We start from the raw sequence: 26,627 nt of genomic DNA, 5'->3' as shown, positions 1-26,627 counted from the left end.
TTTGTGTCTCATGTCAGCCAACAGTTTCAGATAACATTGTACTACTCAGTTTCATCTACCGGTACTACAGAAAAATTCACCCAACAAAGATGACTAAAGGGCATGTCTTAATTTACAGTTGGCTTTAAAGCGTCCTCCTTGTTCCTGAGCAGTTGTGTGCAAATGTTAATGGAACAAATGTAGAAAGAGCACTCTGGGGGCTTCTGTTTCACAAATCATGCCTTCCTAGTGTATCCTGTGTTGGGCAGACTCTTTACTCAGGAAACAGAGGGATACCATGTGGAGGAAGGAACTGAAATGTCTTAGCAGAGCTGCAGAACCCCACAGAACATCTGTTGAACTTAGCTTTGTCAAAGCAAAGCTGATGCTCACATATCTAAATTAAATCAAAATGTCCGCCGCCTCCTTTTCTCCTATTTCTTAATTTGAAAGGGTGGGTGGGGGAGACCATAATTATCTTCAGTTCTGAGGAGCAGTTCCTTCTTTCCTGTATTATATGAGCTCATTTTGAACTCTCAACATACAAAAACAATCTTACATGTAGCTGCCATATACTGAGGTCATTCACACAATCAAAAAACGTGATCTACCTGGGTTTGGGAGCTATGTGTGCTCCCAGTTTTTGTTCGTGTGGAAGCAAGGTTGGTGTAAAAACTACCCAGGTTTCCTCCTACCTTGCTTTCACCCAATCACTTCTACCCAGGTTCTCCTCCTACCTTGCTTCCACACAACCAAAAATTGGGAGTACACATAGCTCCCAAACCAGGATACAACACAGTATTGGATTGTGTGATTTACATTACTGGTTTGAACCATTGATCTGGTTTAAACCAGGACTGTTTACTGTGACTTGCAGCAACTATTTGGAGTCTCAGGCATTCCTAGCCCTGCTACTACCTGCAATCCTTTTAACTAGAGATGCTAGGAATGGAACCCAGGGCCTTCTGCATACAAAGCATATGCCCTACCACTGAGTTACAGTAGTCTCCTTTGATGAAAATGTAAATAAACATCATTAGAGCATTATCTTGTCATTGCGCATATGCTATTTGAAAGGTAGAAGTTTAGAAAACTCATTGATGCGAGTCTTATGATCGATGAGACTCGCCAGAGGGGGGTTCTTCAGGGAGAGCGGGCTTGGCCCGCTCTCCCCGCAGCTGATCCAGGCTGCAGCCCTGGGCGGCCGGATTGGCCACCCACACGACTGCCAACTCCGTCATGGAGTCGGCGTGGGGATCGGGGGCCGTGTGGCCAGCAGAAGTTCCAGGATGCCCCATGCAAGCGCGCAGGGCATCCTGGAGAGACCCCCAGGGCGGGGAGGCTTGTTTCAGCCTCCCGGAGAGGGTTTCCTTGTGTGTTGCTGTGGCGCAGACCTGCACCGCGGCAACACACGATCGAAAAGTTGGGGTTAGCGGAGTGCTCGCTTCGCTAACCTCATCTAAGGGGAGGGCTAGTTAAGTGGGTTACCTGCTTTGTGGACACCAAGCTCACCTGTGAGCCTGGTGGTTCTCATGCTCACCAAAACGCGGGCTAGGCTCCTGCACACATTAAAGTTGCCCCTCAAGGCCATTGTACATTCAAAAGATTGGAAGAAAAAGAAGGTAGGTCAAAATGACCCAAATACATATGTCCAATATTATAGTATACCACTATTACAGTAACTCATTTTTTCAAAGATTCCACACTTTTAGAGGGTCCACAGCAAAGCACAGTTCAGAAACTGCGGTTGGCAATGGTTCATTTGAGCCAGCCATGCCCTTTAAGGGGTCATCAATTCTCTACAAACATTGCCAAGACAATACAGCCCATTTGGCATGGATCAGGTCTACAGCCACTTTCTCCCAGCCTAAGTAAAACCCTCTTACTGTCTCTTTGAGTAGGAAGGTGCAGAAGACACCACTGCAAAAGGTATTCAACCTCAATAATTTCAATGAAGCTATCTGTGAGCCAACTCCATGGAGGCACCTTGCAAAGAGACTCACTGCTATTGCAGGTTCACATCACCAAATAAAATCCCAGACACTATGAGCTTGTGGCATCCACAGCAAGGACCACTAGACCCTATTGCCGTGTCCTTGATGGAAGCGATTCACTCAGGAACCCACCAGTGAAGGAATCTAGAGAGAGCAAAAGGTGGGATGCAAGGTCTCTTTCCTCCTTCTGTCCCACCTCTTCCACACCTCTTCCACCCACTTGCTGACATCCACAGCAGTGAACCACATGCAGAAAGACATTGTGCTAGTGCAAACCTTTGGCACTAGCTAGTTCTGCTAAGCTTGGAGTGTGCATTCCAGACTAGTGTTGCACACAATTGCAGCATACCTCATTTGTTTTAATGGGATCTTTTTTGCACAAGAGTGCTATAGTAGCCATTCTGCAATTCCCTGATTTTAGTGCAACTAAGCCATCCTCTTGCACTCACACATCCGTGCTCATTCTGCAAGTGGTTCCTTGTTCTGGATGGCAGCCACTGTGGATTACTGAAGGAGAGGCATGCAATAGTGTATATATGCCCATGAGACCATGCACATGCCAGCACAGTTTCACATGGGGTGATATTTCTCTGGTGTAAACAGCTAGTCTATAGGTAGAGCCATTTGTCCTTTAGATTGCTCCATTTTCATTCCCCAGGGCCTGCTGCTGCTAATTTAGGTGAACCAATAACCTTCAGATTAATTGTCTCATACACAGAGCCTTTATCTTATGTAGGAGTGCAACACGCAATGTTTCCCTCACTGAAACTTGGGCCTCTGGCAGTGCTTTCACAATGTTACTCTCTTGGAGCAATGTTGCTGGTTAAGTTAAATCTTTTTCCTTCTTTCTTTGTAATTCCCAGTCTTGCTTTCTAGCTCCAGCTGCTCGTGTTTATAATTTTTTAAAAATGTTTTTGGCTCATATATGATTTTACAGCCTTTATAACTTTATGCCTGCATATGTTGGAATTTTCTTTCATATAGTTTTCCATGTATATCTCCTATTATTTCTACAGAGCCGTTTATTTGAATAGCATATTGTTCTCTGATGTCCGATGTTTAGAGAAGTTTTTGTTCTCATAAATTAAGGTGCATGGTCTCCTCTGAAAACAAATCTACAATAACCTAGCAATAGGGATTTTGCTTCTAACATTGGATCAATTCTAGTGTGTGCTACTGCTGTCTTGGAAGAGGCAATCCTCTTTGTTTGGATACATATGCTTCCAAAAATAGAACATCCTGTGGCCCAAAGTGCTTGAGCTTCTTATACTGCTTCTGGCACGATCACTTTAGCATTTATATTTCTAACTATGGTGGCGTAGCTATCATTGAACAAAATTGGACAAAAGTCCCTGGGCCCTGAGGGAGGGGACACTGCATGGGAAGTATGAATATTCTTTCATAGGAGCAAGAGAAAGGGCATGTCAAGAATGTTTTGGTTTTCAACATGTCACAGCTGTTCTAATGGAGCAAAGACATAGTGGGCGGGGGGGGGAGAATAAAAAGGCAAAGGGACTGGAGGGAGGCAGGGACCCATTACAACCTTACTATGCCCCTGTACTATGGTCATTCAGTTACTGTAATGCTCCTCCCATTCTTCAGATATCTTCTTTGCAACTGCCTCTATCCAATATGCTAAGTTAGCGTTATTTCCACCCCAACACCGAAGAACATTTGCAGTCTCTTCCGTACTGATCATTGTTGATGTTGACACTCAAAAGTAATTGCAGTTTCACAACTGATTCACACAATCTTTCTTACAAGCAAAAAACCAGCAGGTTGGCAATACCCGTCTGGTCATACAGGGTGAAGTGGTAACCTGATCACCCAGAATGCCAAAACCTTGGTGTGCATATCAACATTAGATTGTGTCATTTGTCAAGCAGGCTTTCAGTTATGTCCAGATGGTTAGATGTAGGTAGTCACAGATAGCATGTGGACAGGTTTTTTGGGGGGGTTGTGTGAATTCTTCCTCAGACAATGGGGCTATTCTCACGATCTGCAAAAATCGGACTAGGAGAGCCTAGCCCGATTTTTGCAGATCGTGAGTACCACTGGGCTTGGCTGCAAGCCCGGTGGTTCTCGAGTGGGTAACCCACTCCTGTGGCCCTCCCCATAGCCCGGGTTTGCGGAGTGAGCACTCCTCAAACCCAGGCTATTTGATCGTGAGTAGGTGTGGCTACTCACAAGTAGACCCCCGGAGGGGAGGTGAAAATCCGGCTTCAGAGGTCTCCCCAGTATACCCTGTGCACTCACACAGGGCATACTGGGGCTTCTGGGGGCCGCATGGCCCCCGCTCCCCCCAGCCCCCACCGGCTCAGTCATGGAGCCGGCAATCATGTGAGTGGCCGATCCAGCCACCCAGAGCTCCTGAGTGATCATCTGCGAGGAGAGCAGGCTTATCCCACTCGCCTCGCAGTTTTGGCAAAAGTGGGTCTCACTGATCGTGAGACCAGCCTCAATTGGTTATTCTGACTGATGGCATCATCCAGAGTTGTGTGTTTTTTTAAAAACGTCCCTACATTTCTAGGGCTTCTGTTAGTCTTAACTGTTCTGTTATTCACATTGTTAATTTGACTGAAACTATTTACTTCTCTTCTACATTATGGTCTGAGCCTAAGACTTCATTTCCGCCTTCCTCTTTTCCTATGATTATGAAACATCTCATCTGCTTTGTGAGGTGGTTTCTTGTATCTCGTGGAAGATACAAGAAATCCCTCACAATCTGCTTTGCCACTGTAGTAGTCCTATGGAAAATTTCAAATCAGAGAGGTCACTGTGCCTTTCTTCTTAGCAAGCCAGGGTAATGGGGGGAGGGAACAAATCTCTCCCCACTCCCTGTGTGCCACATGGACAAGTCATCAAAGGGAGTATTTTAGGTGGGAGTTGGCAGGGTAGTTTGATGGGTGATCGTTTTACATCATTCAGATTGGGTTGGAAAATGGACTTTCTGATATTGAAGGAGGGAAGTCTGATTATTTCCAAGTTAATCTGACGAGAGGCAGGGAGATCTTCCTCATCATGATTCTTTTGTTGATTACATTGCTGTAGATCTTAGGAGAAACAGAATAGGAAATAGCTAGCATAAATGCTCTTAAAACTTCCTGTTTTTTCTTAATTTAGCCTGCAGTGTATCCAATAATTGGGCCTTCTTCTTTTATTCAGTGTTCCAATGCACAAGCAGAACAGAATTTTTAGGTTAGTTTTAGTCCAAACTGTCAAATATTCACTAATTATCTAAATATGGTCATTTGTCTTTGTTTTTGCAAGCCTGCACATTTGTATAACTGAGATGTTCTCAGAATCCCATCGTCATGGAACCAACAGTAATACTGGAAAAAGCAATAAAGGAATTCTTGTATCAAACAGAATGTCATGGACACGCTTGGATGAAGATCTTCCAGCTCCAAAAGCAGCAGTAGACAATCCCGATTCTACTCCACAACTTGGTAAGAAAGCAGAAGAGGACTGCTGAGTTCAATAACTCAGTATCTTGGGCTCTAAGTATCCCTTTTCTTATGCTCCCAATAGCCCTTAGTTTAAGATCTTAGTATTCCTTTTCCTCCTGGCATGGGAACTGTTTCAGCATGGCCCCTTCCAAAGCTACATGGATAAAGATAGAAGTCCCAGATTATGCGAGTAGACTCGGTGTCATGGGTTCTTCCCACACCAGTGTTTCCTCAGGTTTTTGAACAGAGTGACACTGGTGTGGCAAGGAGCCATGTAGCGTAGTGTAGTTATGCAATTATGCATTACCTACCAATGAAGAATACAGTCTTATATTTAAACAATACTCAGCTGTACACAGTTACAATGTGCAATGACTTGTATGTACAGTGGAAACTACACTTGTTATTATTGTATAGCAGATAGTTTGAAAACTCCCCAGATAGCAAGATTATGAAATTAATGTTCTAATAATTCACCTGCTAGTCTGCTACATCAAGTTGTGGACAAAAGGATTTCTTAATCAGTCCACCCAAAGGGGTTGTGGTGTGTAAACACTTAATAAGATGCGGTTGTCCCTGTTTACCCAAGTCCTATATTTACTACTTGCAAGTGTGTGTGAATAGGTACTAGGACACAATCCTCTTATGCTAATTCTAGCAGGTGAGAAAGAGATCCCATTTCTTATTGCTGTTTTGCTGTCCTGAAAAATATGCTACCTATGCTGATACAGCTAGTGGATGAGCAAGAATCTCCATGGGGATGGACCCCTGAATGTGTGGAGAGCCGTAAGGGGTTTGGCGGGGAGAGTGAGTCAAGCCCACTCTCCCCGCACACGAGCATCCACCTAGCCCTGGGTGGCTGGATTGGCAGCCCACATGATTACCAGCTCCATCACGGAGCTGGTTAGGGTGGTGGGGATCATGGGCCACCTGGCCCCCGGAAGTCCCAGAACGCCCTGTGTGGGTGCGTGGGGCATTCTGGGGAGACGCCCAAGGCTGGGAAGCTTGTTGTAGCCTCCCAGTCAAGTATCTCCTTGTGAGTTTCGCCACTCCTACCTGAGGTTAACAGATGCCTGCAGTATGTCCGAATGCGGAAATGCAGGCTGGGCTGTCTGACTTGGGGGAGGAAGCCCTTCCCTCCCTCTGGCTGTGATTGGCTGTGCAGACTGTCCTTCATGCAAGAAGGAAGCCTGCACAGCCAGTTCCCCCTCCTTTCTGCAGTCTCCCTAACTGCAGAGAGCCTCCTCTTCGTTACATCTGAATGCGGACAAGAGAGCAGGGGTGGGGTGGGGAGCAGAACCTCAGGTCCAATGGACCTGTGGTTCTGTATTACATGCGAATATATGGCCAGTCTTTTCTGATTCCCTCAAGCTGATGCCTTGCTTTTTCATGCTAAGATTTATGGAGGATGTGTAAGATTCCCTCATAAACTTTCTCACAACCAAAGGCGTGGAGCAGAAGGGAAGGCAGCCACCTACCTTCCTACTCCCACATGACACAAGCCTCCTCTGGGCTCTGCTGCTTGTACGTCCACATGAGCAGCATGGTAGCGCTTTCCGATGGGAGGGGGGAACCTCATGTTGGGTCCTCCAGGATCCCATAATGCAGTGTGTGAGCAGTAGAGCTAATGCCTTCAGCCCTGCAGTAGCTCCGCTCTGCCTGGCCCCTCTTCCCCTCCGATGAACTTGGCCGCCATCCTCACAGGAGCAGTACTGGAAATGGTGGTGCCACATATGACCAGTGAAGGAGGTAGGAAGTGGTTTGTTCTCCTCCCACCTCTTTTTTTACCTGGATAGTTAATCCGGGCTACTCAAGGATGGAGCTTCTGACTCGGGAGGACTTCTGCTACTGCCAACGACCAGAGCTACCTGGGTAGAAGAGGTATGCGGGTAGCTCTGGTCATGAGAACAGTCTTATAGTCATAGGAGTACCTTGTGTAGAGGGTAGGACCCAAGCCATGCTCCAGTATGGGTCTTGCTCCTTTTCTACAATTGGAGGAGAAGCAATGGAGAAGTCCTACTGAAAACACTGAACTGCCATGATGGTTTATGGCCACAGTCTTTTGAACATTTCCATCTTTCTTCTGCATGTTGTTCAGTCAGTTCTTTCAGTCGATTGTTTATTTTGAATTTCCCATCTTGCATTGCTCTATTCTCCACGTTCATTCCATGTCCCATCACATATTCATTAATTCACTCTTATTCTTATTCCTCTTCCGCATAGTAAAAGATAAGGATTGGTTCCCTAAAAATGAGGGCAGGGGAGAGTAATCTGATAGAGCAGCTCTGGCTGATTTGGTAACTTTGTAGCCAATTATTCTGTCATGTCTAATTTTAGTGGATCCAAAAGAAGAAAATATTTGCAACTGGATGGATTCTGGTTTCTAGTAAGTATGAGTAATCCTAAATAGATTAACTGGGACATTGAAAAATCCAATGTAGTTATATTTCCTTATCTCTGGAAATACATTGTTTCGCTGTTTAGAGTTGAACTTTCCCTCTAATGCTAGGGTCCTAACACACTGTTTTGGAAAGAATTACCATGGAAATTAATAGAAAAAAATATGTGAAATTATATAGTCATTTCATTGGGGAGCAAAACAGCAAAGCTATCCTAGGATGATGAATGCTTGTAGGTAAGTCTGGGGAATACTCCAGCTCTAACATCTTGCCATGAAACTGTAACACCCTCTTCCTCCAAAATGAAATATACTTGCTCATTCTGTGATGCTACAAGGACAAATCTCAGACTGAAATCTCAGACTCAAACAATTGTCAAATTGTTTTTGAAAATTCTCTAAAGGTCACGAAGACACAGCCTTTACCCTCTCAGAAAGATACAGTAGTTATTAACTTGCTCACTTGCCAGGTTCTTTCTTCTCCCTCTTAGATGTATAAGCTGTGGGAGAGGAGAGAAGGTGGGAAATGCTGAAGGTACTCCCTAATTTTCCAGCTTTCTAGGCTTGCCTTCTAAGTATGCTTCTTGTAAGCATCCTTCAGTGTGCTTCTTGTAAGCATCCTTCAATCCTGCGTTGTCAATTGGAGACTTGGATTTTTTCCTCCTGGTAGATCATATGGGAAGAATTAAAAACCTGCACTTCTCAGAGTCAGTAATGAAGGAAGCAAGTGTTCTCAATAGTCTTCTCTTCAGAGTGAAGACTCTTAGAAACAACCCTCAGCTTAACTGTGAGAACCGTAGTTTTTGAATTCCTCCTAGTCAGTGTGTCAGGAGAAATGATTATCTTAAAAAGCCCTACACTTTCCAGAATTCATGTCAGCAGGAACATTTGAAAATGCAGGAATGGCTTAGAAGCAACCTTCAGTTTTCTCCTCAGCTGCTGTTTTTTTCTCCTGTTCCTTCACAAAGTGAACACCTGAAAAGGGATAGGAAGGAGGGAAACTGGCAGAGAACAGAGCTATCTCCAAGCCATTATGACCTGAGGCAAAATTCAAGGCAAGGACTATGTTTGACTTATGATAGCTCATACACATAGATTTCACAAATCCTTCTTTATCCCTAATAATATTTATCTGAATTAAACTTTTACTGATGGGCCAACTTTCTACCTTCAGGTTTATTCAGGAACTAAATTTGTAAAATGTTAAATCAATAAAGACTAGGATGTGGAAGACCTATGGAAGACCTATATCATTTAGTAAGCATTTAGGCAGAATCTCGCCTTAGGGTATTTTTCTTCTGTTAGCAAGAGTCCTTGTCACATCTGTTCTGTAGATAAGTGAATGAGAATTTGGATGTTTAATCTTTTCTCTTGAGCAACAACATCCTCCTTATTTTTATTAGCTTATCTGCAAGCAAAGATTTGCAAAAAAGCAGAGAACAAGCAGGTAAGACAGCATTTGCACTGTATTTGACAATACTGGTATAAAGTGGGTGCGTGAAGTAGTTCATTAGACATCCTTCACAAACATTGCACCATTTATTTAATCATAACAAACATTAGACCATTTGTTTAATCAGACTAGCATCTAATATTAACATAAGATAACCTACTCTTTAAAAGGGTGCAGTTCAGGAGCACAGGTCGAAACAAAGCTTTAAAAGGGGAAATATTAAATTGACGGCTCTATAACTAGTTTTATGTCCCCATTTATAACATCGCCTACTCCTTTCTCAAAGTATTTTTTCCCTTGAACATTCCATTTTCTGATTTTCAAAGAAAAGAGTGGCTGACATTTGACGAGTGCATGCTTCTAATAACAGAACACTTACTGTGGAACTTAGAAACATAGGAAGCTGCCTTATACCAAGTCAGACCAATGGTCCATCTAGCTCAGTATTGTCTACACTGACCGCCAGTGGCTTCTCCAAGGTTGCAGGCAGGAGTCTGTCTCAGTTTTATCTTGAAGATGCCAGAGAGGGAACTTGGAACCTTCTGCATGCAAGCATGCAGGTGCTCTTCCAAGAGTAGCCCCATCCGCTAAGGAGAATATCTTACAGTGCTCAAACATGTAAAGCCTATTCACACAACCCCATGGGCGGTGGGAAGGCTGTTCCAAACTTACCTTCCTCTCAGATGATGGCTGTCCTCCTCTTTGGGTGTCCTATTGTGAGCCCAAATGATCTGCGCTGCTGCTGGCAGCTTGGATCTCTGGAGGCTGTGACAATATGTCCCGGCCTCCAGGAATCCCACGATGCAACACTCAATGAGTATGGTGCATTGGGGAGTCCCCTGTGAGACAGGCAATCTAGGCATCCATCTCTATGTCTCTTTAGGCTGCAGGCACCTTGAGGAGACATATAATCTGGGCAGCCGGCTTAAGGGTGCACTTGCACCCTTAACCTTGGCTTGAAGCCAGGCTTCAGAGTAGGGTTAGGCTTTATGGGAGTTCCAGGATCAGGAGCGATCCCAGCACTCCACACAAGCAGCCTTAGCTCAGGCTAGGGTGCTCATGAGAACAGCCTTGTCTCTTATTCAAATGCAAACCAGGGCAGACCCTGGTTAACAAAGGGGACAATTCATGCTTGCTACTACAAGACCAGATCTCCTCCCTGGCTCCTGTGCTTCTGATTTGTGGGCACTTATGCAAGAGCAAAACTATTTTCAGTTTTCTCCCCATTATCTGGAGGCATTGTGTTACAGTTCAAAATATCGATTTATAGTGCAAATGTGGATATAATACACTTTCCTTCAGGGGAAAGGTGTTCAGTAATCAAAATTGCTAGCCAAATAATTTTATTACACACACACACACACACACACACACACACACACACACACACACAGCAGTAGTATATAAGTAGTATATAATAAGTAGTATTATTTATTAAGTGCTTAAATAGCTGGGCACTTTACAGTCACTGTCCACTTCTGTGATTCTATTTTAAAGTCAGCTTTCCTTGCCATGCTTCATAGAGCATCCGTATATTGTAAGATACGTAGGTTGAGGTCATAGAACATGAAATCGAACATGAAATCAGACTTGGATGTGTCTAATCTGGAGGCCTTCAGGTTAATGCACATAAACACGGGCAATGATCTTGTGATAGGCTGATGACTGGTTGTATTAAAAACATTTCATTCATCTACTCATCCAGTCCACCAGTTTTTGGTGTTCTGATTAGTTTTTTTCCAGTGCTCATTCCATATGTGTTCCAATAATCTATAATTCCACTCTAGTCTTTTAAAAGAAGGCAGTATTTCTATCACACACATACACCTAACAATTGTGTCCATTTGGTTTCTTACTTGCTGATTTGACATTGGCATTGAAACAGTTTCAAAAATCTTGTTACTGGACTGATTTTGGGCCAATTATTATTATTGCCAGTGGCTTACATACCACACAGTGCCCTGCTGATGGAAGAGCGGGCATATGTCCTGGCTCCATGTGATTCTAAACCACATCCTCACTGCTACCACAGCCACCATGGCTCCTAAGAACTGTGTCACCACTGCAACAATGCTGCTTCAATTGTTTCCACTGCGAGCAGCATTGCTACAGTGGTGATGCAATTCTTAGGAGCCATAGAGGCTCTGTGAGCTTGGTTGAAGTGAGAACATGGTTTGAAATCACATGAAACCAGGGCAAATACCCTGTTCTTCCATGGGTGGGGCACTGCATGGTATGTAAGCTAGTTTCTAGTGTTGCTAAGCCGAAACAGGAGGTGTGCCAAAACAGGCTGTGAAGAACCCTGCCCCATTTTGGTAATATTTTGGGCCACATGCTAACAGGCTGAAAACATTAATCTCCTTTTAAAATTGTAATTTTCTTCTGTGGAAACCACATCTAGGGGTGTGCACGGAACTGATTCCGGTGGTTCAGTTCGAATTCGAGCCAAATTTGAACCGGCCTTCCAGCCCGTGAGCCAGTTCATCAAACTGGCCCCGGTTCAGTCCAAAGGTTGAACCAGTTTAGATTGGCTTGAGGCACCATGCTCGCAAAGGAAAGTCCAGTGAGGATTACCCTTTACAAGCAAAGAGGGGAACCCTGCCTGCCTTAAAAAACCTCCTAATAGGGATGGCGAGAGGGCACCTCATAGTTGGAGGTGGTGAGGCATGGTGTGGCGGGGCTCCTCTGAACTCTACAGACTAGGCCTGGTGCTCCAGCAGAGGGTGGAACCAGGCTGCGCTGGAGTGCCAGGCCTGCTCCAGGGAGTTCAGAGGAGCCACACTGTCACCTCCGAGTATGAGGTACAGTCTTGCTGCCCCTATTAGGAGCTTGTAACAGGGAACCTTTGCCAGATTCCCCTTTACAAGTATGCCACCTCGAACCACCGAACCAGTTCCGAACCAATTCTGTTAGAACCATGGGCAGTTCGGCTTGAACTCGGCACCCCTTTTGGAGGGGGTCTGGCACCCCTTTTGGGGGCTCCAGTCCAATTTGAGTCCGAACAGGTCGAACCAGGCCAGTTCTGTTCAAACCAGGTTCTAACAGAATTGATTCTGCACACCCCTAACCCCATCCCTCCTCCTCCTCCTCCCCTGGCGAATGGGTAAGTATGTGGACCCCACCATGCCCTGCTCCCTTTAATGTGCTACGTGCCACTTTAAAGAAGGCAACCCACAGCATGATTTGCTGCATTTAGTTGCTGCTTTAAAAGAGGCAGTCTACAGTTTGCTGTATGATGTTGCCATTCAAATAAGGGGTTCCATAACTTTAATGGGCAGCGTAAGCTGTCTCTTGGCAAAATTGGCAACAACAAAAAAAGCAAAAAGCTTGCCAAGAGAGTGGAAAAAATCACACCGGGCTCAGTTAGAATTGAAAGGAACTTTTTATGAAGGATAGCTTGTTTCTTGGTAGAAGCTTCATCCCTTCCATAATGGCAACTTTTCAGCAAAAACTGAACCCTGCAAAAAGTTGGTGTAATATTACTTTCTAATCCCAAAACCTGTATAAAAGGATCACGGTCATATGAAAATGGTGCCTGTATCCATGTCATTTATGGTCTGGATATGTCAGAATTCAAATATGTTTTTGATGGAAAATATATTTCCAGGATCCTTCTTTGTCATTTTGATGGAGCTACTGTTGTCAGACCTTTGTTTCTTTTCATAAAATATTGCTAGTTATGCAAGCTCAACATTTTGTTTAAAGATTTCTGGCTTACCAGTGCTTCAGAACAAAAAATAAATATCAGTGAATTGTATTTGTTCTTTGCAGCTCTTTCACCTCCCACTGGAATGATACAAATGACTGTGCAAAACTACATGCGGTAGGTTTACACGTTGCATTTAAATGCATGATATGATCTACATGCGAATTTGTTTCAAAATTCCAAAAAGGCCATACAATTAATTATGAAGAGAAACACTCAGTCTCTTAACTGTAGGATGGCAGGAAGTATATTTGTTAGCTTAATGATGACATCTAAATTTTCCTAGTAATAAGCTAAATGTGCTATGTATAATTAGCCAGAATTGTATGTGGGTGTAAATGTAAAATGTTCATGCTAAAATATGGGCTAATTTTTCATGTTAACACAAGCAAGTAACAAGAATGATAAGAGACTATTGCAATCTGATACATCCATCTCATCAAAGGAATGTGGCTAAGAGTAAGGGTTGGCTCCTACAATCAGATTACCCAACACATAAACAGATTATCTGACATTGCCCAGATTATCTGACATGGGAAACAGTAGCATGAACCCAGCTAGACAAGGAGACAATGGACTACCATTTTCATTATTCTGTCTGCACCTTTTCCAGCTGGTGAAATCACAGCTGCAGCTGTATCTCTGTATGTTTCTCAGTGCAAAAAAATGGGTGCATTCTGAGGGTGCACCATGATTGCACAAGGCAAGTACATCAATAGTGCTGAAACTCGTGCACCCCCCTTTGTGTGTATTCAACAACAAGTGCTCACTTTCATACATTCCCTAGTTCCCTCTGCAGTGCACTCCCATCCAAACTAAATCAGCAACGTACAGAGGTGAGCTGCTCCAGTCAGGCTTAGAAAATGTGTTCAGAAGACTGGCCTATTTTCCATAGATAGATAGATAGATAGATATAGATATAGATATAGATATAGATATAGATATAGATATAGATATAGATATAGATATAGATATATTAAAACCCTCAGAAAATAACCTGGTTTATTCCAAGCCAATTCTGAACCCAGTTCAGACCTGTGATGTCATTAGGAGCACAACTGATGGTCAACATCCCTAAGCCATTTTTGGATGGGTGGTATGTAAATGAAATAAATAAAAATAATATATAAACAAATTGGGTCAGTCCCTCCTTCACGTCCTCCCATCAAATCCATCTTGGCAAAGAACCTTTAGAGTCTTCATATTCTGAGATGAACATTATGAGCCACCAACATTCATACCTCCATGCCAGCAAATAGGAATTTCAGTAGCAACACTCATCCATGTGCACTAGTGACAGTCATCCAGTGACATCACTCAGAGTTTCTCTCCTTCAGACTCTAAAGCAACTTTTCTTATATTACATTTTTCTCTAAATATACCCATATATAATAAAATGCAGGCATCCAGGTTATAGGGATGCTCTCTGAATGTTGGCTCACCTTCCCATTGTACATGAGAACCAGCTCAAAGTCTGGTGACCAATCACGAGTGTGAAGCTAGGAGTAGGAATGGGCCATGTTTGGGGCTTTGGGGGACAAAACAGCCCAACCTCATATAGTTTCTTATCTTTTTTAAAAAAACCAAACTACTGAAGAGATAACAGCCAGAAATCTTAAGAATGTAAAGAAATTATTATAAGTTCCTTCCGGTATTGCACATTGGATATGCTCTGTTAAAAGCAGTTATATTTTTCTAGAAGGTAGGTGGCTAGAGAAAGTGTGCTCCCAAAAGACTCCCAGAGATGTGCCATCTGTCAAAAGCAAAGAATCTCTGCCACCTTTATAATTAGCATTTACCTAACACCTACATTCTAACACCTACTGTAACATACTGTTCCTGAGAACAAATGTGTTTGCCACAGTATTGTACATGCTTTTCTACTGAAGAGCTCCTCCGAAGTAACATTCTGAACTAAGATAAAGATGCAAATGTTTACTCCAGAAAGAAATCATAATGACATCCCAGAGGACCTCAGGTGTAAACAAATCTCACTGCTGCTTTCCCCAACTACTATAGATCTCTCCATCGGTTTTCAGAAATGCCTGTCCTCTCAAGGTGGAACAATGTCAGCTCATCCCATTCTCTCCCCAGTGCTCCAAAAAGGTTAGTGTTAATCTGGTCTTATTGTTTTTTAGCTCTTAAATTATATAAACCATACATCTCAGAATGTATGGTGGACCGATGTGAGCAGTTAGGTGATGCTCAAGCTCCTATGTGATTCTTTACAGCTGAATGTGTATTTACATGAAATTTGATTGGTTCTTCTTTTCATTAATTACCTTCTTCTGGGGCCTCACGGTCGACTGTCATAGTGACTGTCAGTGCTAGAAGCTATGGGGATGTGTGTCTGGGGTTTTTTGTGCGGCCGTGGACTCCCCAGATTTTCATAGCTCAGATCCTTCTCATTTCATATGAGCTCCCTTCCAATATGCCAGCTTTGCTGGGAACCTTAGTCTTAGTTGTACCCATATCCGGAAATAAGAGGTGAGAATCATAATATGGGTTAAATCTTGGCCACAAATGTATTTACTAAATGTAAACAGAGATCTGCAATGCAACAACTAAGCTATAGCATGGTTACAACCTTTGGGATGAGACAGCCTGCACAAAACAACTACTGACTCCTTATGTTTCAAGCTAGCAATCTGGGCTCTGAGGCCATGAGCAGTCACATGACCAGTCCTGCTTCCTCTGAACAGTTGGCTGTGTTGCATGGAGGGTTCACCTGAGTAACCACCCCTAGAGCCTCAAGACCTTGAGTGGATGAGGCAAGCAATCACCAAAATGTTCCATTCCCAGACATACCTGTGCCCAAAATGGCAAAATTCCATGAAATTCCACCTTTCACTGTCATAGTGCCTCCAAATGATGTTCTATGGTGGTCCTTCTCTGTCCATACTCACTTGCCATTGTGACTTGGAACTACACTAATTAACAACACCATGTACTAATATTACTGGGGGGTGGGGAGCCAAATCTCAGTGCAGAGTATGCGGGAGGTGTGTGTGTGGGCAGGCCAGTCCACCATGGCAGGCCAGTTGTTATGAAGAGAAAACATTCATACTTTACCTATCCTACACTGAACACTGAATGAGCTGACAGAGAGTGGGATGAGCTTAAATAACCCCAACTCTCTGACATTGATTGGCCCATCAGACCTGAGATTCAGCTGGAGGCAGCATGGCCTGATTGTGTGTCCTGTCCACTCTGTGGCTGGATGCAAGTCCAACCGTTCAGTACCAACAGGGATGGGGTGGCAAAGGAGCACCATTAGAATCAATAAAGTTCATAATGTTCTACAGATATCCAAACAATATATCCAAATTAGTTCTGACCTGGAAGAAACGTCATTTAACTGTATGTAAATAATACCCCATTTATAAAAGCTTATATTTATCCAGATGTTTTGAATAACATTAGCCCCATTCAGATGTTAAAAGCTAAGCACCACTCATTGTTACACTGAAAGCGCTGAAAGAGGGTAGGACTTCCCACCCTGGTGGTGTCACTCAGCCCCTGGACCTCCCCACTTACACTTACAGTGGCATTTGTATGAAAAGGGAAACACTGTAACCATGATGGCAGGTGCTTCTGTGATTGGCAGGCTGGGGCAATCCAAACTGCCAATCATGGAAATGTCTGCCATCGCAGTTGTGACAGTTCTCTTTCCACACAAATGCTTCTGTAACCATGAGCAGCAAGGTTCGGGGGGGGGGTGTGAGTGACAGCACCAGGGCGGGACTTCCTACCCGTTTTCGGTGCTGTAACCATGTGCGGCACTTAGCTTTTAACATCTGAATGGGGCTACTGTCTTTGGTTAAACAATGATTTACTCAACCAGCAATCCAGAAAACTGGTTCCAGTTATAGAAGAGAGAGCCATGAACACATGGAATGTTTTCTCATTTCATATCTGAAAGCTTCATTGTATTCATGGAGCTCATCTATGTGGCTGAAGCTATTAGAGAAGCCTGTCCTGCTGTCACTGAAATTATTTGGCATCTTCTCATCTGGTGCCGTTGGGACAATGGAAGAATTATTAGTCCATATATTGTTCTTCTTGAGGTATCCAGAAGCTAAATTCTGTAAAGGATTTGGCTTATGTCCAGTGCAACCTTCCCTTCTGGTGTTGGCAATTCCAGAGTCCTTGAGTGGCCAGCAGGAAGCAGAAGGAGCCACACACTGACCACTGAAGAATGTGGCTGACATACTGTGCAATGTTATTTGTGCATTGCAATGTAATGTTTGCACAGTGGTGCAAGAGTGTTCTGGCACTGAATGCAAGAATTGTACAAACAGAGCTGTGCAGTTGATGGCCATTGGAAATAATGGTTCTCATTTGCACAACTATGTTTAAGCAACAGTGCTCTTGCACTACTGCACAAATATTACATTGCAAGACACATGTAACATTGTGCAATATGTTAGCCTGTATTTCCATGACTATGACAGGTTTCAAGTGCGACTGATTTCAGAGATCAAAATACATCATGCAGTGAATCCACCAAACATGCCCCAAAATGTCTTATCAGGCAAAAGTGGGTTTTGGGAATTGTTCATATGGGAAATGATTTTTTTAAAGAAAGTGCATTATTAACTAATAATTGGGGTTAATTATTAGTTGTTGGGGTGGGATAGGCCCATCCAAAAAAATACATGAAAATAAATTTGAATTTCTATAATACCTACCGTATTCCCCCAGGAAAGTATAGGACAGGACTGTCAGTCTGCCAGACTAGATCTGCTTGGTATTCTATCTCCTAGCCACTCAAAAGCCATTATATCTGTCCAGCTGCACAACACAAATATAAAACAGGGAGAGGAAAGCCTATATAATAGCTAAATGAAATGTGAGATCTTATCAGTAAAGCCGCATAATCAATGCTGATGTTTTTTTCTACAGTGTCACTGAATGGTTGGATCTCTGGGAAAAGGATCCAGTTGAGATTTTGCTGGATTTAGGATTTGGTACAGATGAACCTGATATCTGCACTAAAATCCCTTCTCGCTTCATCAGTTGTGCATCTATGGCTAAAGGAATCAACATCCGAGTCTTCATAGAAGCTCAAAGACAGCGCATGGATGTAGAGAGCCCCAATTTATGTGGTAAGTAAATGGCTGTTGTAGATGCAGAATGGAGTTTTGGGGGCGGGGGGAATAGATAGGTGGGAGGCTGAATAGAAAAGAAAAGGGAAATAAGCCCCATTTTATTTGTTAACGGAAGAACAGAAATGTCTTCTTTCTATCCTGTTTGGGTTTACTTATACCTTACAGAAACTGGGGGCACTGATATTCCGAAAGGGTTCCTGGAACCAATTCATGAAATGCAAAAATGGGAAATTGAACAGAATGACAATTGGAGACAAATGTAATCAATCAGTGCAGTCGTTGTCATCATGCCCCCTGTTTCTTACTTCTCAACGTTATGCAGTGCTCATTGCACAATAGGAATGTCACAACAGGTGATGGTTTCTAGGGGAAATCAGCTTTAGGAGGGAGTAATCTGGAGTGGAAAAGCAAAAGGCATAATGCCATAGAATGAGGCCAGTGGGTGCACCATCCTCCCTGGAGCACTGGTTTGCCTGGAGTAGGGAGGGAGCTGAAATTTTGAAAAAGTGAACTTTGAAGAGAATTGCACTAGTTGACATGATGCACAGTCTACCATCTCTCTAAGGGTCCCCTGTGGGGCTCTTGCAGACTTGAAAGGAAGCTCTGACACTGCCCTGAGGCAGCGATTGCAGAAGCTGCATTTCCGCATTTCCCCACTTTGTCCCATCCGGCCATAGGCTGCACATCATGTCAGCCAGCATGCCTCCCAAACTGCTTTTGATGCAGTTTCTGCAGCTCCTCAGCCCCACTTTGGATCTGTTAAGCTTTTTCATGTGTGATTGGGAGAATGGGAGCTTAATTTTAAAATAGAAAACATCTGGGTTAAAAAATGATTAGGGAGCACATGACCCAAGCCGTGCAGGCTTCGAAAGGAGGCCGCTTGCAATGTCCCCTCCTCACCCCATGCTCCTTTCAAAGCCAGCAATATCCAGACTGGGAGCTCGAGGCTTTTCCAACACTGCATGGCATTCCCCGGCTGTACTGAGAGCTCCAAGCCCTGCTTGCCCAGTGAGCTGGTTATCCTCTAGGATGTGCATGCAGCTAAATGAGATATTTCCTATGTCACTGGAAAGACCAATCTGTCCAGCAACCAGCAACCCAAAATGGCTTGTTTTCTATAGGAAAGTCAACCATGTGCTCTGCACCCCTCTCCCTTTTAAAATGAAGCAAGTGCTTAACTTGGGCTGGATTGTGCCCCTACTTTTTTTAAACCTATTTTTGTATTGCTGTGGCACATAACAATTAAAACTCATTTTTTGAGAACAGAAGCTACAGCTTCCCCCCATTTCCTAGTTACAGTGTAAGCTATTGTGATTATTTTCCTCCTTTGCTACCCTTTTGTTCACTATGTACAATCAACATTCTTAGTTCTTATTTTTAATAAGCCTTAGTTATTTAGTTCAACATGTTCCTCTGCTAATTAATGTTTTGGTATCCTCAACCTTCATCTACCCTGAAAAGCCTCATCTGAAAATCTGTCTTTTCTATACGTGTTTATTTATTTAAGGGAGATGTTCATTATATGTAGCTAAATGTTTCTACACTCAAAAATAATTGAACTTGTGCAACTTTTCTGTTTTTCATTCTGGGGCTCAAACACACATTACTCTAAGCATGTGCTCGTTTTTTTATGTCAAATATATACCTCACCTTTTTGAATATGCAGAGAGTAGCGTTCAACAATATGAAATAAAAACAAATTAGATCAAAGGTGAAAAATAGAAGTTAAAAATAGGCGAGACAGAAGACAGCATCTGCTAGAATGGCACAGAGGTTAATGGCACAGGTTCAGTGTAATGTAATCCAAAATATCAGCCCCACTCTGCAGCCTGGCTGCCACATTCTGCATTACCTGCAACTTCCAAACACTCTGCAAGGGTAGCACATTCTTTCTGAACAGGCTTCAAGGGAAGCGCATGCTACAGTAATCCAGGATTGAATGAGCAAAACATTAGTTTCCAGAGCAAGAAGCCAGCGTGGTGTAGTGGTTAGAGTGCTGGACTGGGACTGGGGAGACCCGAGTTCAAATCCCCCTTCAGCCATGATACTTGCTGGGTGACTCTGGGCCAGTCACTTCTCTCTCAGCCTAACCTACCTCACAGGGTTGTTGTGAAGAGAAACCTAAGTATGTAGTACACTGCTCTGGGCTTATTGGAGGAAAGGAATTTTTTTTTAAGTGCCACCCCATCCAAGATCAGTTGAAAGCAATTATACTGAGTAGCATCTCTTGATCAGGAGCACATCTGTCTTGTTGGGATTAAATTTCAGTTTATTGGCCGCCCTAGCACTAGTCTAGTACTTCACTTCTACAGCATCCCTGAAATTAGATAGAAAGGGGAGACAGATAGCATGGGGAGCAAGGGGGAACCTTGCAGAACAGTGCCAGCCAAAGGCCATGATGTTAAACAGCAGTTCCCCAGCACCACTTTCTGAGATCTGTCCTTCAAGAAGGATATTAACCATCACAAAATGTGGCCCCTGCTTTCCATTCCAGCAAGGCTGGACCTAGAAGGATGTATTAGCCAATAGTATGGAATGCTGCTGAGAGGTCCAAATGCATTCCCCTATCTACTTTCCAGCTCATATAATCAATCAAGGTGATGAATTGTCACACATTAGTTGCAGGTAATACAGATGTTTTTGCTGAAATAATAATTATGCTGCTAGCATAATTATATTTTCTTGGAACTAAAACCTGAGGAAATGTGATTGTCCCCCTGAACTATGTGTTACACACATTCTTGTGTACCAAAAGCCAGATGGCTGCTTTTCCTAGGGAAAACTGCTGAGGCACTGGTTGAGCTCTGGGACAGAGAAATCACCTGGGCCATAAATACGGTCGCTTTCATTGCCAAAGCCCACCTTGACGCTGGATTGAAAAGGATCCAGATAATCAGATGCACCCAGGATTCCCTGGAGTTGGGTCATCACCACACTAACACCTTGCTCAAGAATGGCAAATTTGAGAGTGGCCAGAAATTATCCAATATCGTGAGGGACAGTGGTGATTTCTTCTGTAGCAGCCTTATGATAATCTCTTAATTGTGCTGGAATTGTGCCCTCCGGGAGGGAGGCATTCACCACACTGCTCACTCACTCAGCCAGTCCCTCTCTCACTGCTTCAGTTAGGGATGCATGTGGTTCTCCTCACACTTCCAAAGGTCCTCTCCACAGCCTCAGACTGCCCCAGTTGAAAGGTATCCCAAGAAAAAGCTACTTTAATTGCCTCTGTTGGTACTACAATGAATATGGCGTCAAGGTCAGATGTGAGTGGTTTTACTTGCAAAATGTCTGGCAAACCGGTCACAATGGAGGGTTGAAGGTTTCTCCTCATCTCTCTGAGAGCCAGTATGTAAAAGCTCCTGAACCACAAGAGACATATCTGCTGGACAGCTGTATGCGTATTCAGTGGAGATGGAAAGGTAAGATTTCTTTGCTGCTTCACTGTTATAGAGTTGGCCGTAAGTTGGGCACAAGGCTATGTTCAGTCAGAATCATCTTGAGTTTGCCTCCATCATGGTTTTAGTCACCATCCCAGTCCCTTCATTGCTCTCAGCTCAGAAGTGAACCATGGAGCTGCATGGGCTCTGCTTATTGGGAGAGGGCACTCCGGAGCGACTGTATCTATGGCCCAGGGCTCAACCAGTACCTCAGCCATTTTCCCTAGGAAAGGCAGCCATCTGGCTTTTGGTACATAAGAATGCGTGTAACACATAGTTCAGGGGGAGAATAACATTTCCTCAGGTTTTAGTTCCAAGAAAATATAATAATCCTAGTAGCATAATTATCATTTCAGGAAAAACATCTCTATTACCTATAACTAATGAGTGATAAATACATTGCCATTACCATGTGACCTAACAAAGGTTCCTCGGATTTGCACTGGATCACTTCAGTTCTAGCCTAACATTCTAACCACTGCTCCATGTTTTACCCTGTATACCTTCTAGTTTCACTTGGATAATTTCTGTAATTAATTTTGCAAATAGTGCATGTCTAGTTCGCTGCAGTTTTCAGTCTTCATCCCTTTTTTTTTTACAGGTTTCTGAAGTGCACAAGTGTGTATGCCTGACCAGGCAAAAGGGAATTGTGATGTGATTGCATTGTCACATCAGGATTCCTTTTTGCACAAAAGGAATCTTGATGCTTTTATATGATCACATTAAGCACTGTATTTCATTGCGTGACCTGTGAGCCACTGATGGCCCACACAGACCCTAGTGGGTGGCCCCTTGCTTGCCACTCCCCTCCCCCTCTTGCCGTTACTAGGCCCCTCAGCTCTGGATTGGTCATTGCACATCTTGTGCTCTCTCTCTCTCTCCCCCTCTCCCCCTGCCACTGCTGCTGCCGTGGCCGATGCCACTCTTGCTCCCCCTCTTCCTCCTGTTGCTGCCACTGCTGCAGGAACCACTACTTGCTGGCCAGTTCATGTGGCAGTAAGTGGCTGAATGCCCCATTCCTTCTCAGGCTAGAAAATAGCAGTGGTCACGATACCTAGTAAGGGGATGGACGCAGCTCTTCTCACACCTGTGGTATGTGAGTGGAGCCTTGGCAGACGGGGGGCTTGGCAGGGTGGCGGGTGGGCAGGAGGCCCCCTGAGAATTTGGTAGCACCTCTGGCATCAGCCAAAAACAAAAAGGCCTGCGTCCAGGGCAGCTCGGCAGCAGCCTCCACTTCAAAAATTGAGGAGATGGCTGATAAAAAGGTTCTTTATTATTATGCCAATTGTTTTAATCAATTGGCATATGAACTCATGTATGTCAGTAATCTATAAGGCACATGATGTAAACTGTAAACTGCAATACATTGTGCATGTACAGCTATCTGGACAAAATCCAGAACTCAAACATGGAACAATGGCAGGTAGCTAATGCAGTGGTTTCCAAAAACAAAACAGGATCAAGTGTTTTGGAATCCCAAAATTTGGGATGAAATGCAGATGGAGAGAATGTTATAAGGATCCTTAGCATATGCCCTTCTTGTATGATGCTTTTGGAAGGTTTGTTAACAGTCTTCATAAAGAACGTGTGCCATGTGTTGACAGCACCCAAGAAAAAGCAACAGACAAGAATCTCAGCAATTTCCACTCTGTTCTCTCCTGTGATTCTCTCAAAGAAGTGGCAACACCTTTGAAATTCAGGGAAGGTGAAATTCCCCACACATACCTAAATGTGTTACAGAAGCACTCTTTTCTATATGCACCAAATTCAGAAGCAGATCTTTTAAAACTTTCATAGCCATGTTTTAGAATAATATTTACCTTAACAATATAAATAAGTGTCTAACAAAACCTGTATGAAAGGCCTCTGTGTCAGCCAGTGAAGTTGCAGCTTCGTTTATCTGCTAAAATTATACTTGTTTTTTTGCTTCCTGATGCTCTGAAACCAAGAATCTAGCCTCTGGGGCATCTGGTGGTTAATATAGTGAACTATTCATTGAAATCAACTGAGGTATATAATTGCTGTTAATAAACATTGCAAAGTATTCTTGGACAACAGCCAGCTCTAAGCATCTGAAAGGGTTTTTATTATGACAATTTCCAATTCAGAGTTGCTTTCTGTATGGCCCATTCAACTAAATTATCATACGTGCACAGAAAAGTAATTCCTAGCTTTGATACTGAAATGAGAATCTGATGCACTGTATCTGTATGCCTGTATCGTTTTGTGTTTGTGGTGGCAGAGCCTCTAATAGCTGATTGGCTGAGCTGGTGTGATGGCACTGAATGATCACAAACCTCCCAGTTTCTCAGAGGAAGAAGCAATCAGAAGGTCTGCAATCCTGTTTAAGGACATAAGAACAGCCCTGCTGGATCTGGCCCAAGGCCCATCTAGTCCAGCATCCTGTTTCCCACAGTGGCCCACCAGATGCCACTGAAAGCCTATAGGAGTTGAGGGCGTGTACTCTCTCCTGCTGTTACTCCCCTGCAACTGGTAGTTAGAGGCATCCTGCCTTTGAGGCTGGAGGTGGCCTATAGCCCTCTGACTAGTAACCATTGATAGACCTCTCCTCCATGAGGTTATCCAAACCCCTCTTAAAGCCATCCAGGTTGTTGGCTGTCACCACATCTTGTGGCAGAGAATTCTACAAGTTGATTATGCGTTCTGTGAAAAAGTACTTCTGTTTGAAGGAAAGAAAAATTATTAGTTTGGCTGGTGCTAATGTTTTGAAAACAGGGGCGTAATGATAGGGGGGCAGGCAGGGCACGTGCCCTGGGCGCCACTTGGCAGGGGGCGCCAGAATCGTGCCCCCGCCGATCCCCTGCCTTTGCCGAAAATTTTTGTGTGTGTGTGTGTTTTTTTTTTTTTTGGTGCAGCAGTCCGCAAGGAGCAGTCCCCCTCCCCCCTCCCCCGGTACTGGCGGCCTTCCCCCATTGCTCATCTCTGGCACTGGGCAGCGGCGTCGGTGTGCACCCTACACGCCAGCCAGCTAGCAAGCTTGCTCCGCCTCCAGGGGGCCGGCCTTGCGCGCCGCCTGGCTGCTTCCTGCAGGAGGAAGGGAAGGAAGGAGGGGGAAGGCAGGATGCGCTGCTCGCCTCACCGCCCCAGCCCCGGGAAGTGGTGGCGCGGGGCGCCCGTGGGTGAGAGGCAGCCGAGGCGCGGCGCGGGGCGCACGGCCATGGCCCAAGCTGGCCGCCTCACCGCTGAGGATGGCCCAGAAGGTGCCACGGGCAGAGGTGTGTGCTGACTGCAGCGCCAGGTGAGCCGGGAAGGCGGGGTCGCGTCGGGCCTGGCCTGCAGCGGTGGCAGCCAGGTAGGGCGAGAGCGGGCCGGGCGCCTCCGGAGCCAGCTGGCCGGGAGCTGCGCTGAGCGCCGGGCCTGCCTCGGGCAGGCGGCAGGGATGCCTCCAGCCGCGCCTGGCTCCGCCGGAGATCCTCCCTTCGGGCGGGCTGGAACCAGGCCCAGAGCTCAGGGGCGTCCTGCTGCACAGCACCCCGCTCTCGGCTTCCTTGCTCCCACCTCCGTTTCCTTTCTCTTCCCCCATCAGGAATAGAACCCAGGCGTCCTGGTTCTCATTCCCCCCCGCCCCCAGCACCCTTCCCACAGCCAGAAATAGAACCCAGACGTTCTCCATTCGACGCATTCTGTTTCTCTGAGCTGGTCCTCTCTTATGGGGAGGGCAGAGACACCTCCCCCCCCAGGCTTCCTGGCAGACCCGGGCACTCCCACCACCCCTTTCTAACGTCCCCTGCTTCCCGGGCATCCTGGCTCCCCTCGCACAGACAGGGCGTATGACAGAACCCAGGTGGCTTACCTCAGATGTTTGCGGGGGGCACAATTTCAGTGCTTGCCCTAGGCGCTATTTTCCCTAGATACGCCTCTGTTTGAAAATGATAGAAGTGCAGTTTGTAGGGGCTAAATATAAGTTTAGGGCTAAGTGTAAGAATACAGAGATGTCATGCTGGAACCAGTATTCAGGAATAGTTGAATTACAGTGATAAGCTCAAGATCCATACTTTAGCCTGGCTCAAGTCCTGGCCCTAACGACCCCGCAATAGAGCCCTTTAAATGTACCTTAGCCACCCGGGAACTGCTTCTCAGTGAGCAGCTCCTGTGCAGCTGGGGTGATGAGGCAGAGAGTGATAGTGTAGGCTCTGTCTCAGGACCTTTCTCCACACATTTGGTCTTTTAAGCATTGCTCTGAGGAAAAACAGCACCTCTGGGAATATATAAAGGGCTCCTACATGTGTTTAATGCCTTCTGTGCATTAAACTCCTGGAATCTGTATGGTGGGTGGAAATCTTTCTGTGATGTTACTCATGTGCATGACTTCATATGATTGAATTCATTTTTGTTTAGGAAATGTTTTGTAGATTTGGTCCATAACTAAACAAATAAATGCACATGTTTTCTTCTCTCCTATATGTAAGGGCGTTTTCGACAATTGCAAGTCCTGGATCATGTAACGAGTGCCTTTTCTTCTTTGCTGAGTGACATCAACACTATGCAGCAGAAGTCGGAAGAGAGAAATGGAAAGGAAACGGGCACCGCAGGCACTTCCAAGGGCAGAGTTGTGGTCACACAGGCAAAGCGGAAGAGACTAGGTCAGCTCTTGAAAAAAGCATCTAGACAGACAACTTTGCATGGCCCTCAAGCTTATCGACACGCTGGCACATGCAAGACCAAAGAAGACCTCTCTTTTGCTGTTGACATGGACAAATGCTTAGCAGCTAGGGCTGGCCTGTCTGAAAGTATTACCTTGGTTTCTCTAAAAGAGGAGCAGTTTCCAAGCGAGGAGGAAGCAATGGCTATCACCCAACTTCCACAATTCATAGCAAGCAAGACTCGGTTATTGCCTTATCTGCCTATCAAACAGGTCCACCTTCCTTCCACTTCTGAGATACCTATAAAAGACAGAGCACGGAAGGAACCTAATTTGCTTGTGACCCATATGCTCAGGAAGGTATCTGGTTTAAACTGCAAGCCTACAGATTCCTTTGAAATGGAAGAGGTAAGACAGATCGCTGTATGTTGCACATAGAAAGGAAATGAAGGTATATTAGATATAGAATGAGGTCGTTCTCACAACCAGCCCTA

General features: G+C 44.6%; 1 protein-coding gene across 6 annotated transcripts in view; it reads left to right on the top strand.

Moving 5' to 3' along the window:
• The window catches only part of ITPRID1 (ITPR interacting domain containing 1), a 77,735-nt gene that overhangs the window by 6,500 nt on the left and 44,608 nt on the right, over positions 1–26,627 (top strand). For 5 of the 6 annotated variants that reach the window (XM_053264826.1, XM_053264825.1, XM_053264823.1 and 2 more), the window contains exons 2-8: positions 5,244–5,422; positions 7,760–7,808; positions 9,224–9,267; positions 13,045–13,096; positions 14,999–15,085; positions 17,885–18,087; positions 25,961–26,541. In XM_053264826.1, the coding sequence (XP_053120801.1) occupies positions 5,266–5,422; positions 7,760–7,808; positions 9,224–9,267; positions 13,045–13,096; positions 14,999–15,085; positions 17,885–18,087; positions 25,961–26,541 (1,173 nt within the window). In that variant the 5' untranslated portion in view covers positions 5,244–5,265. The remainder of the gene's footprint in view (positions 1–5,243; positions 5,423–7,759; positions 7,809–9,223; positions 9,268–13,044; positions 13,097–14,998; positions 15,086–17,884; positions 18,088–25,960; positions 26,542–26,627) is intronic. The other variant, XM_053264827.1, reaches the window with a different exon arrangement.

Source organism: Hemicordylus capensis, chromosome 6, assembly GCF_027244095.1.
Source record: "Hemicordylus capensis ecotype Gifberg chromosome 6, rHemCap1.1.pri, whole genome shotgun sequence".
In the NCBI taxonomy this organism is placed as follows: Eukaryota; Metazoa; Chordata; class Lepidosauria; order Squamata; family Cordylidae; genus Hemicordylus; species Hemicordylus capensis.
Note: the sequence above shows the minus strand (reverse complement) of the source record. Positions and strands in the feature narration are given on the sequence as shown.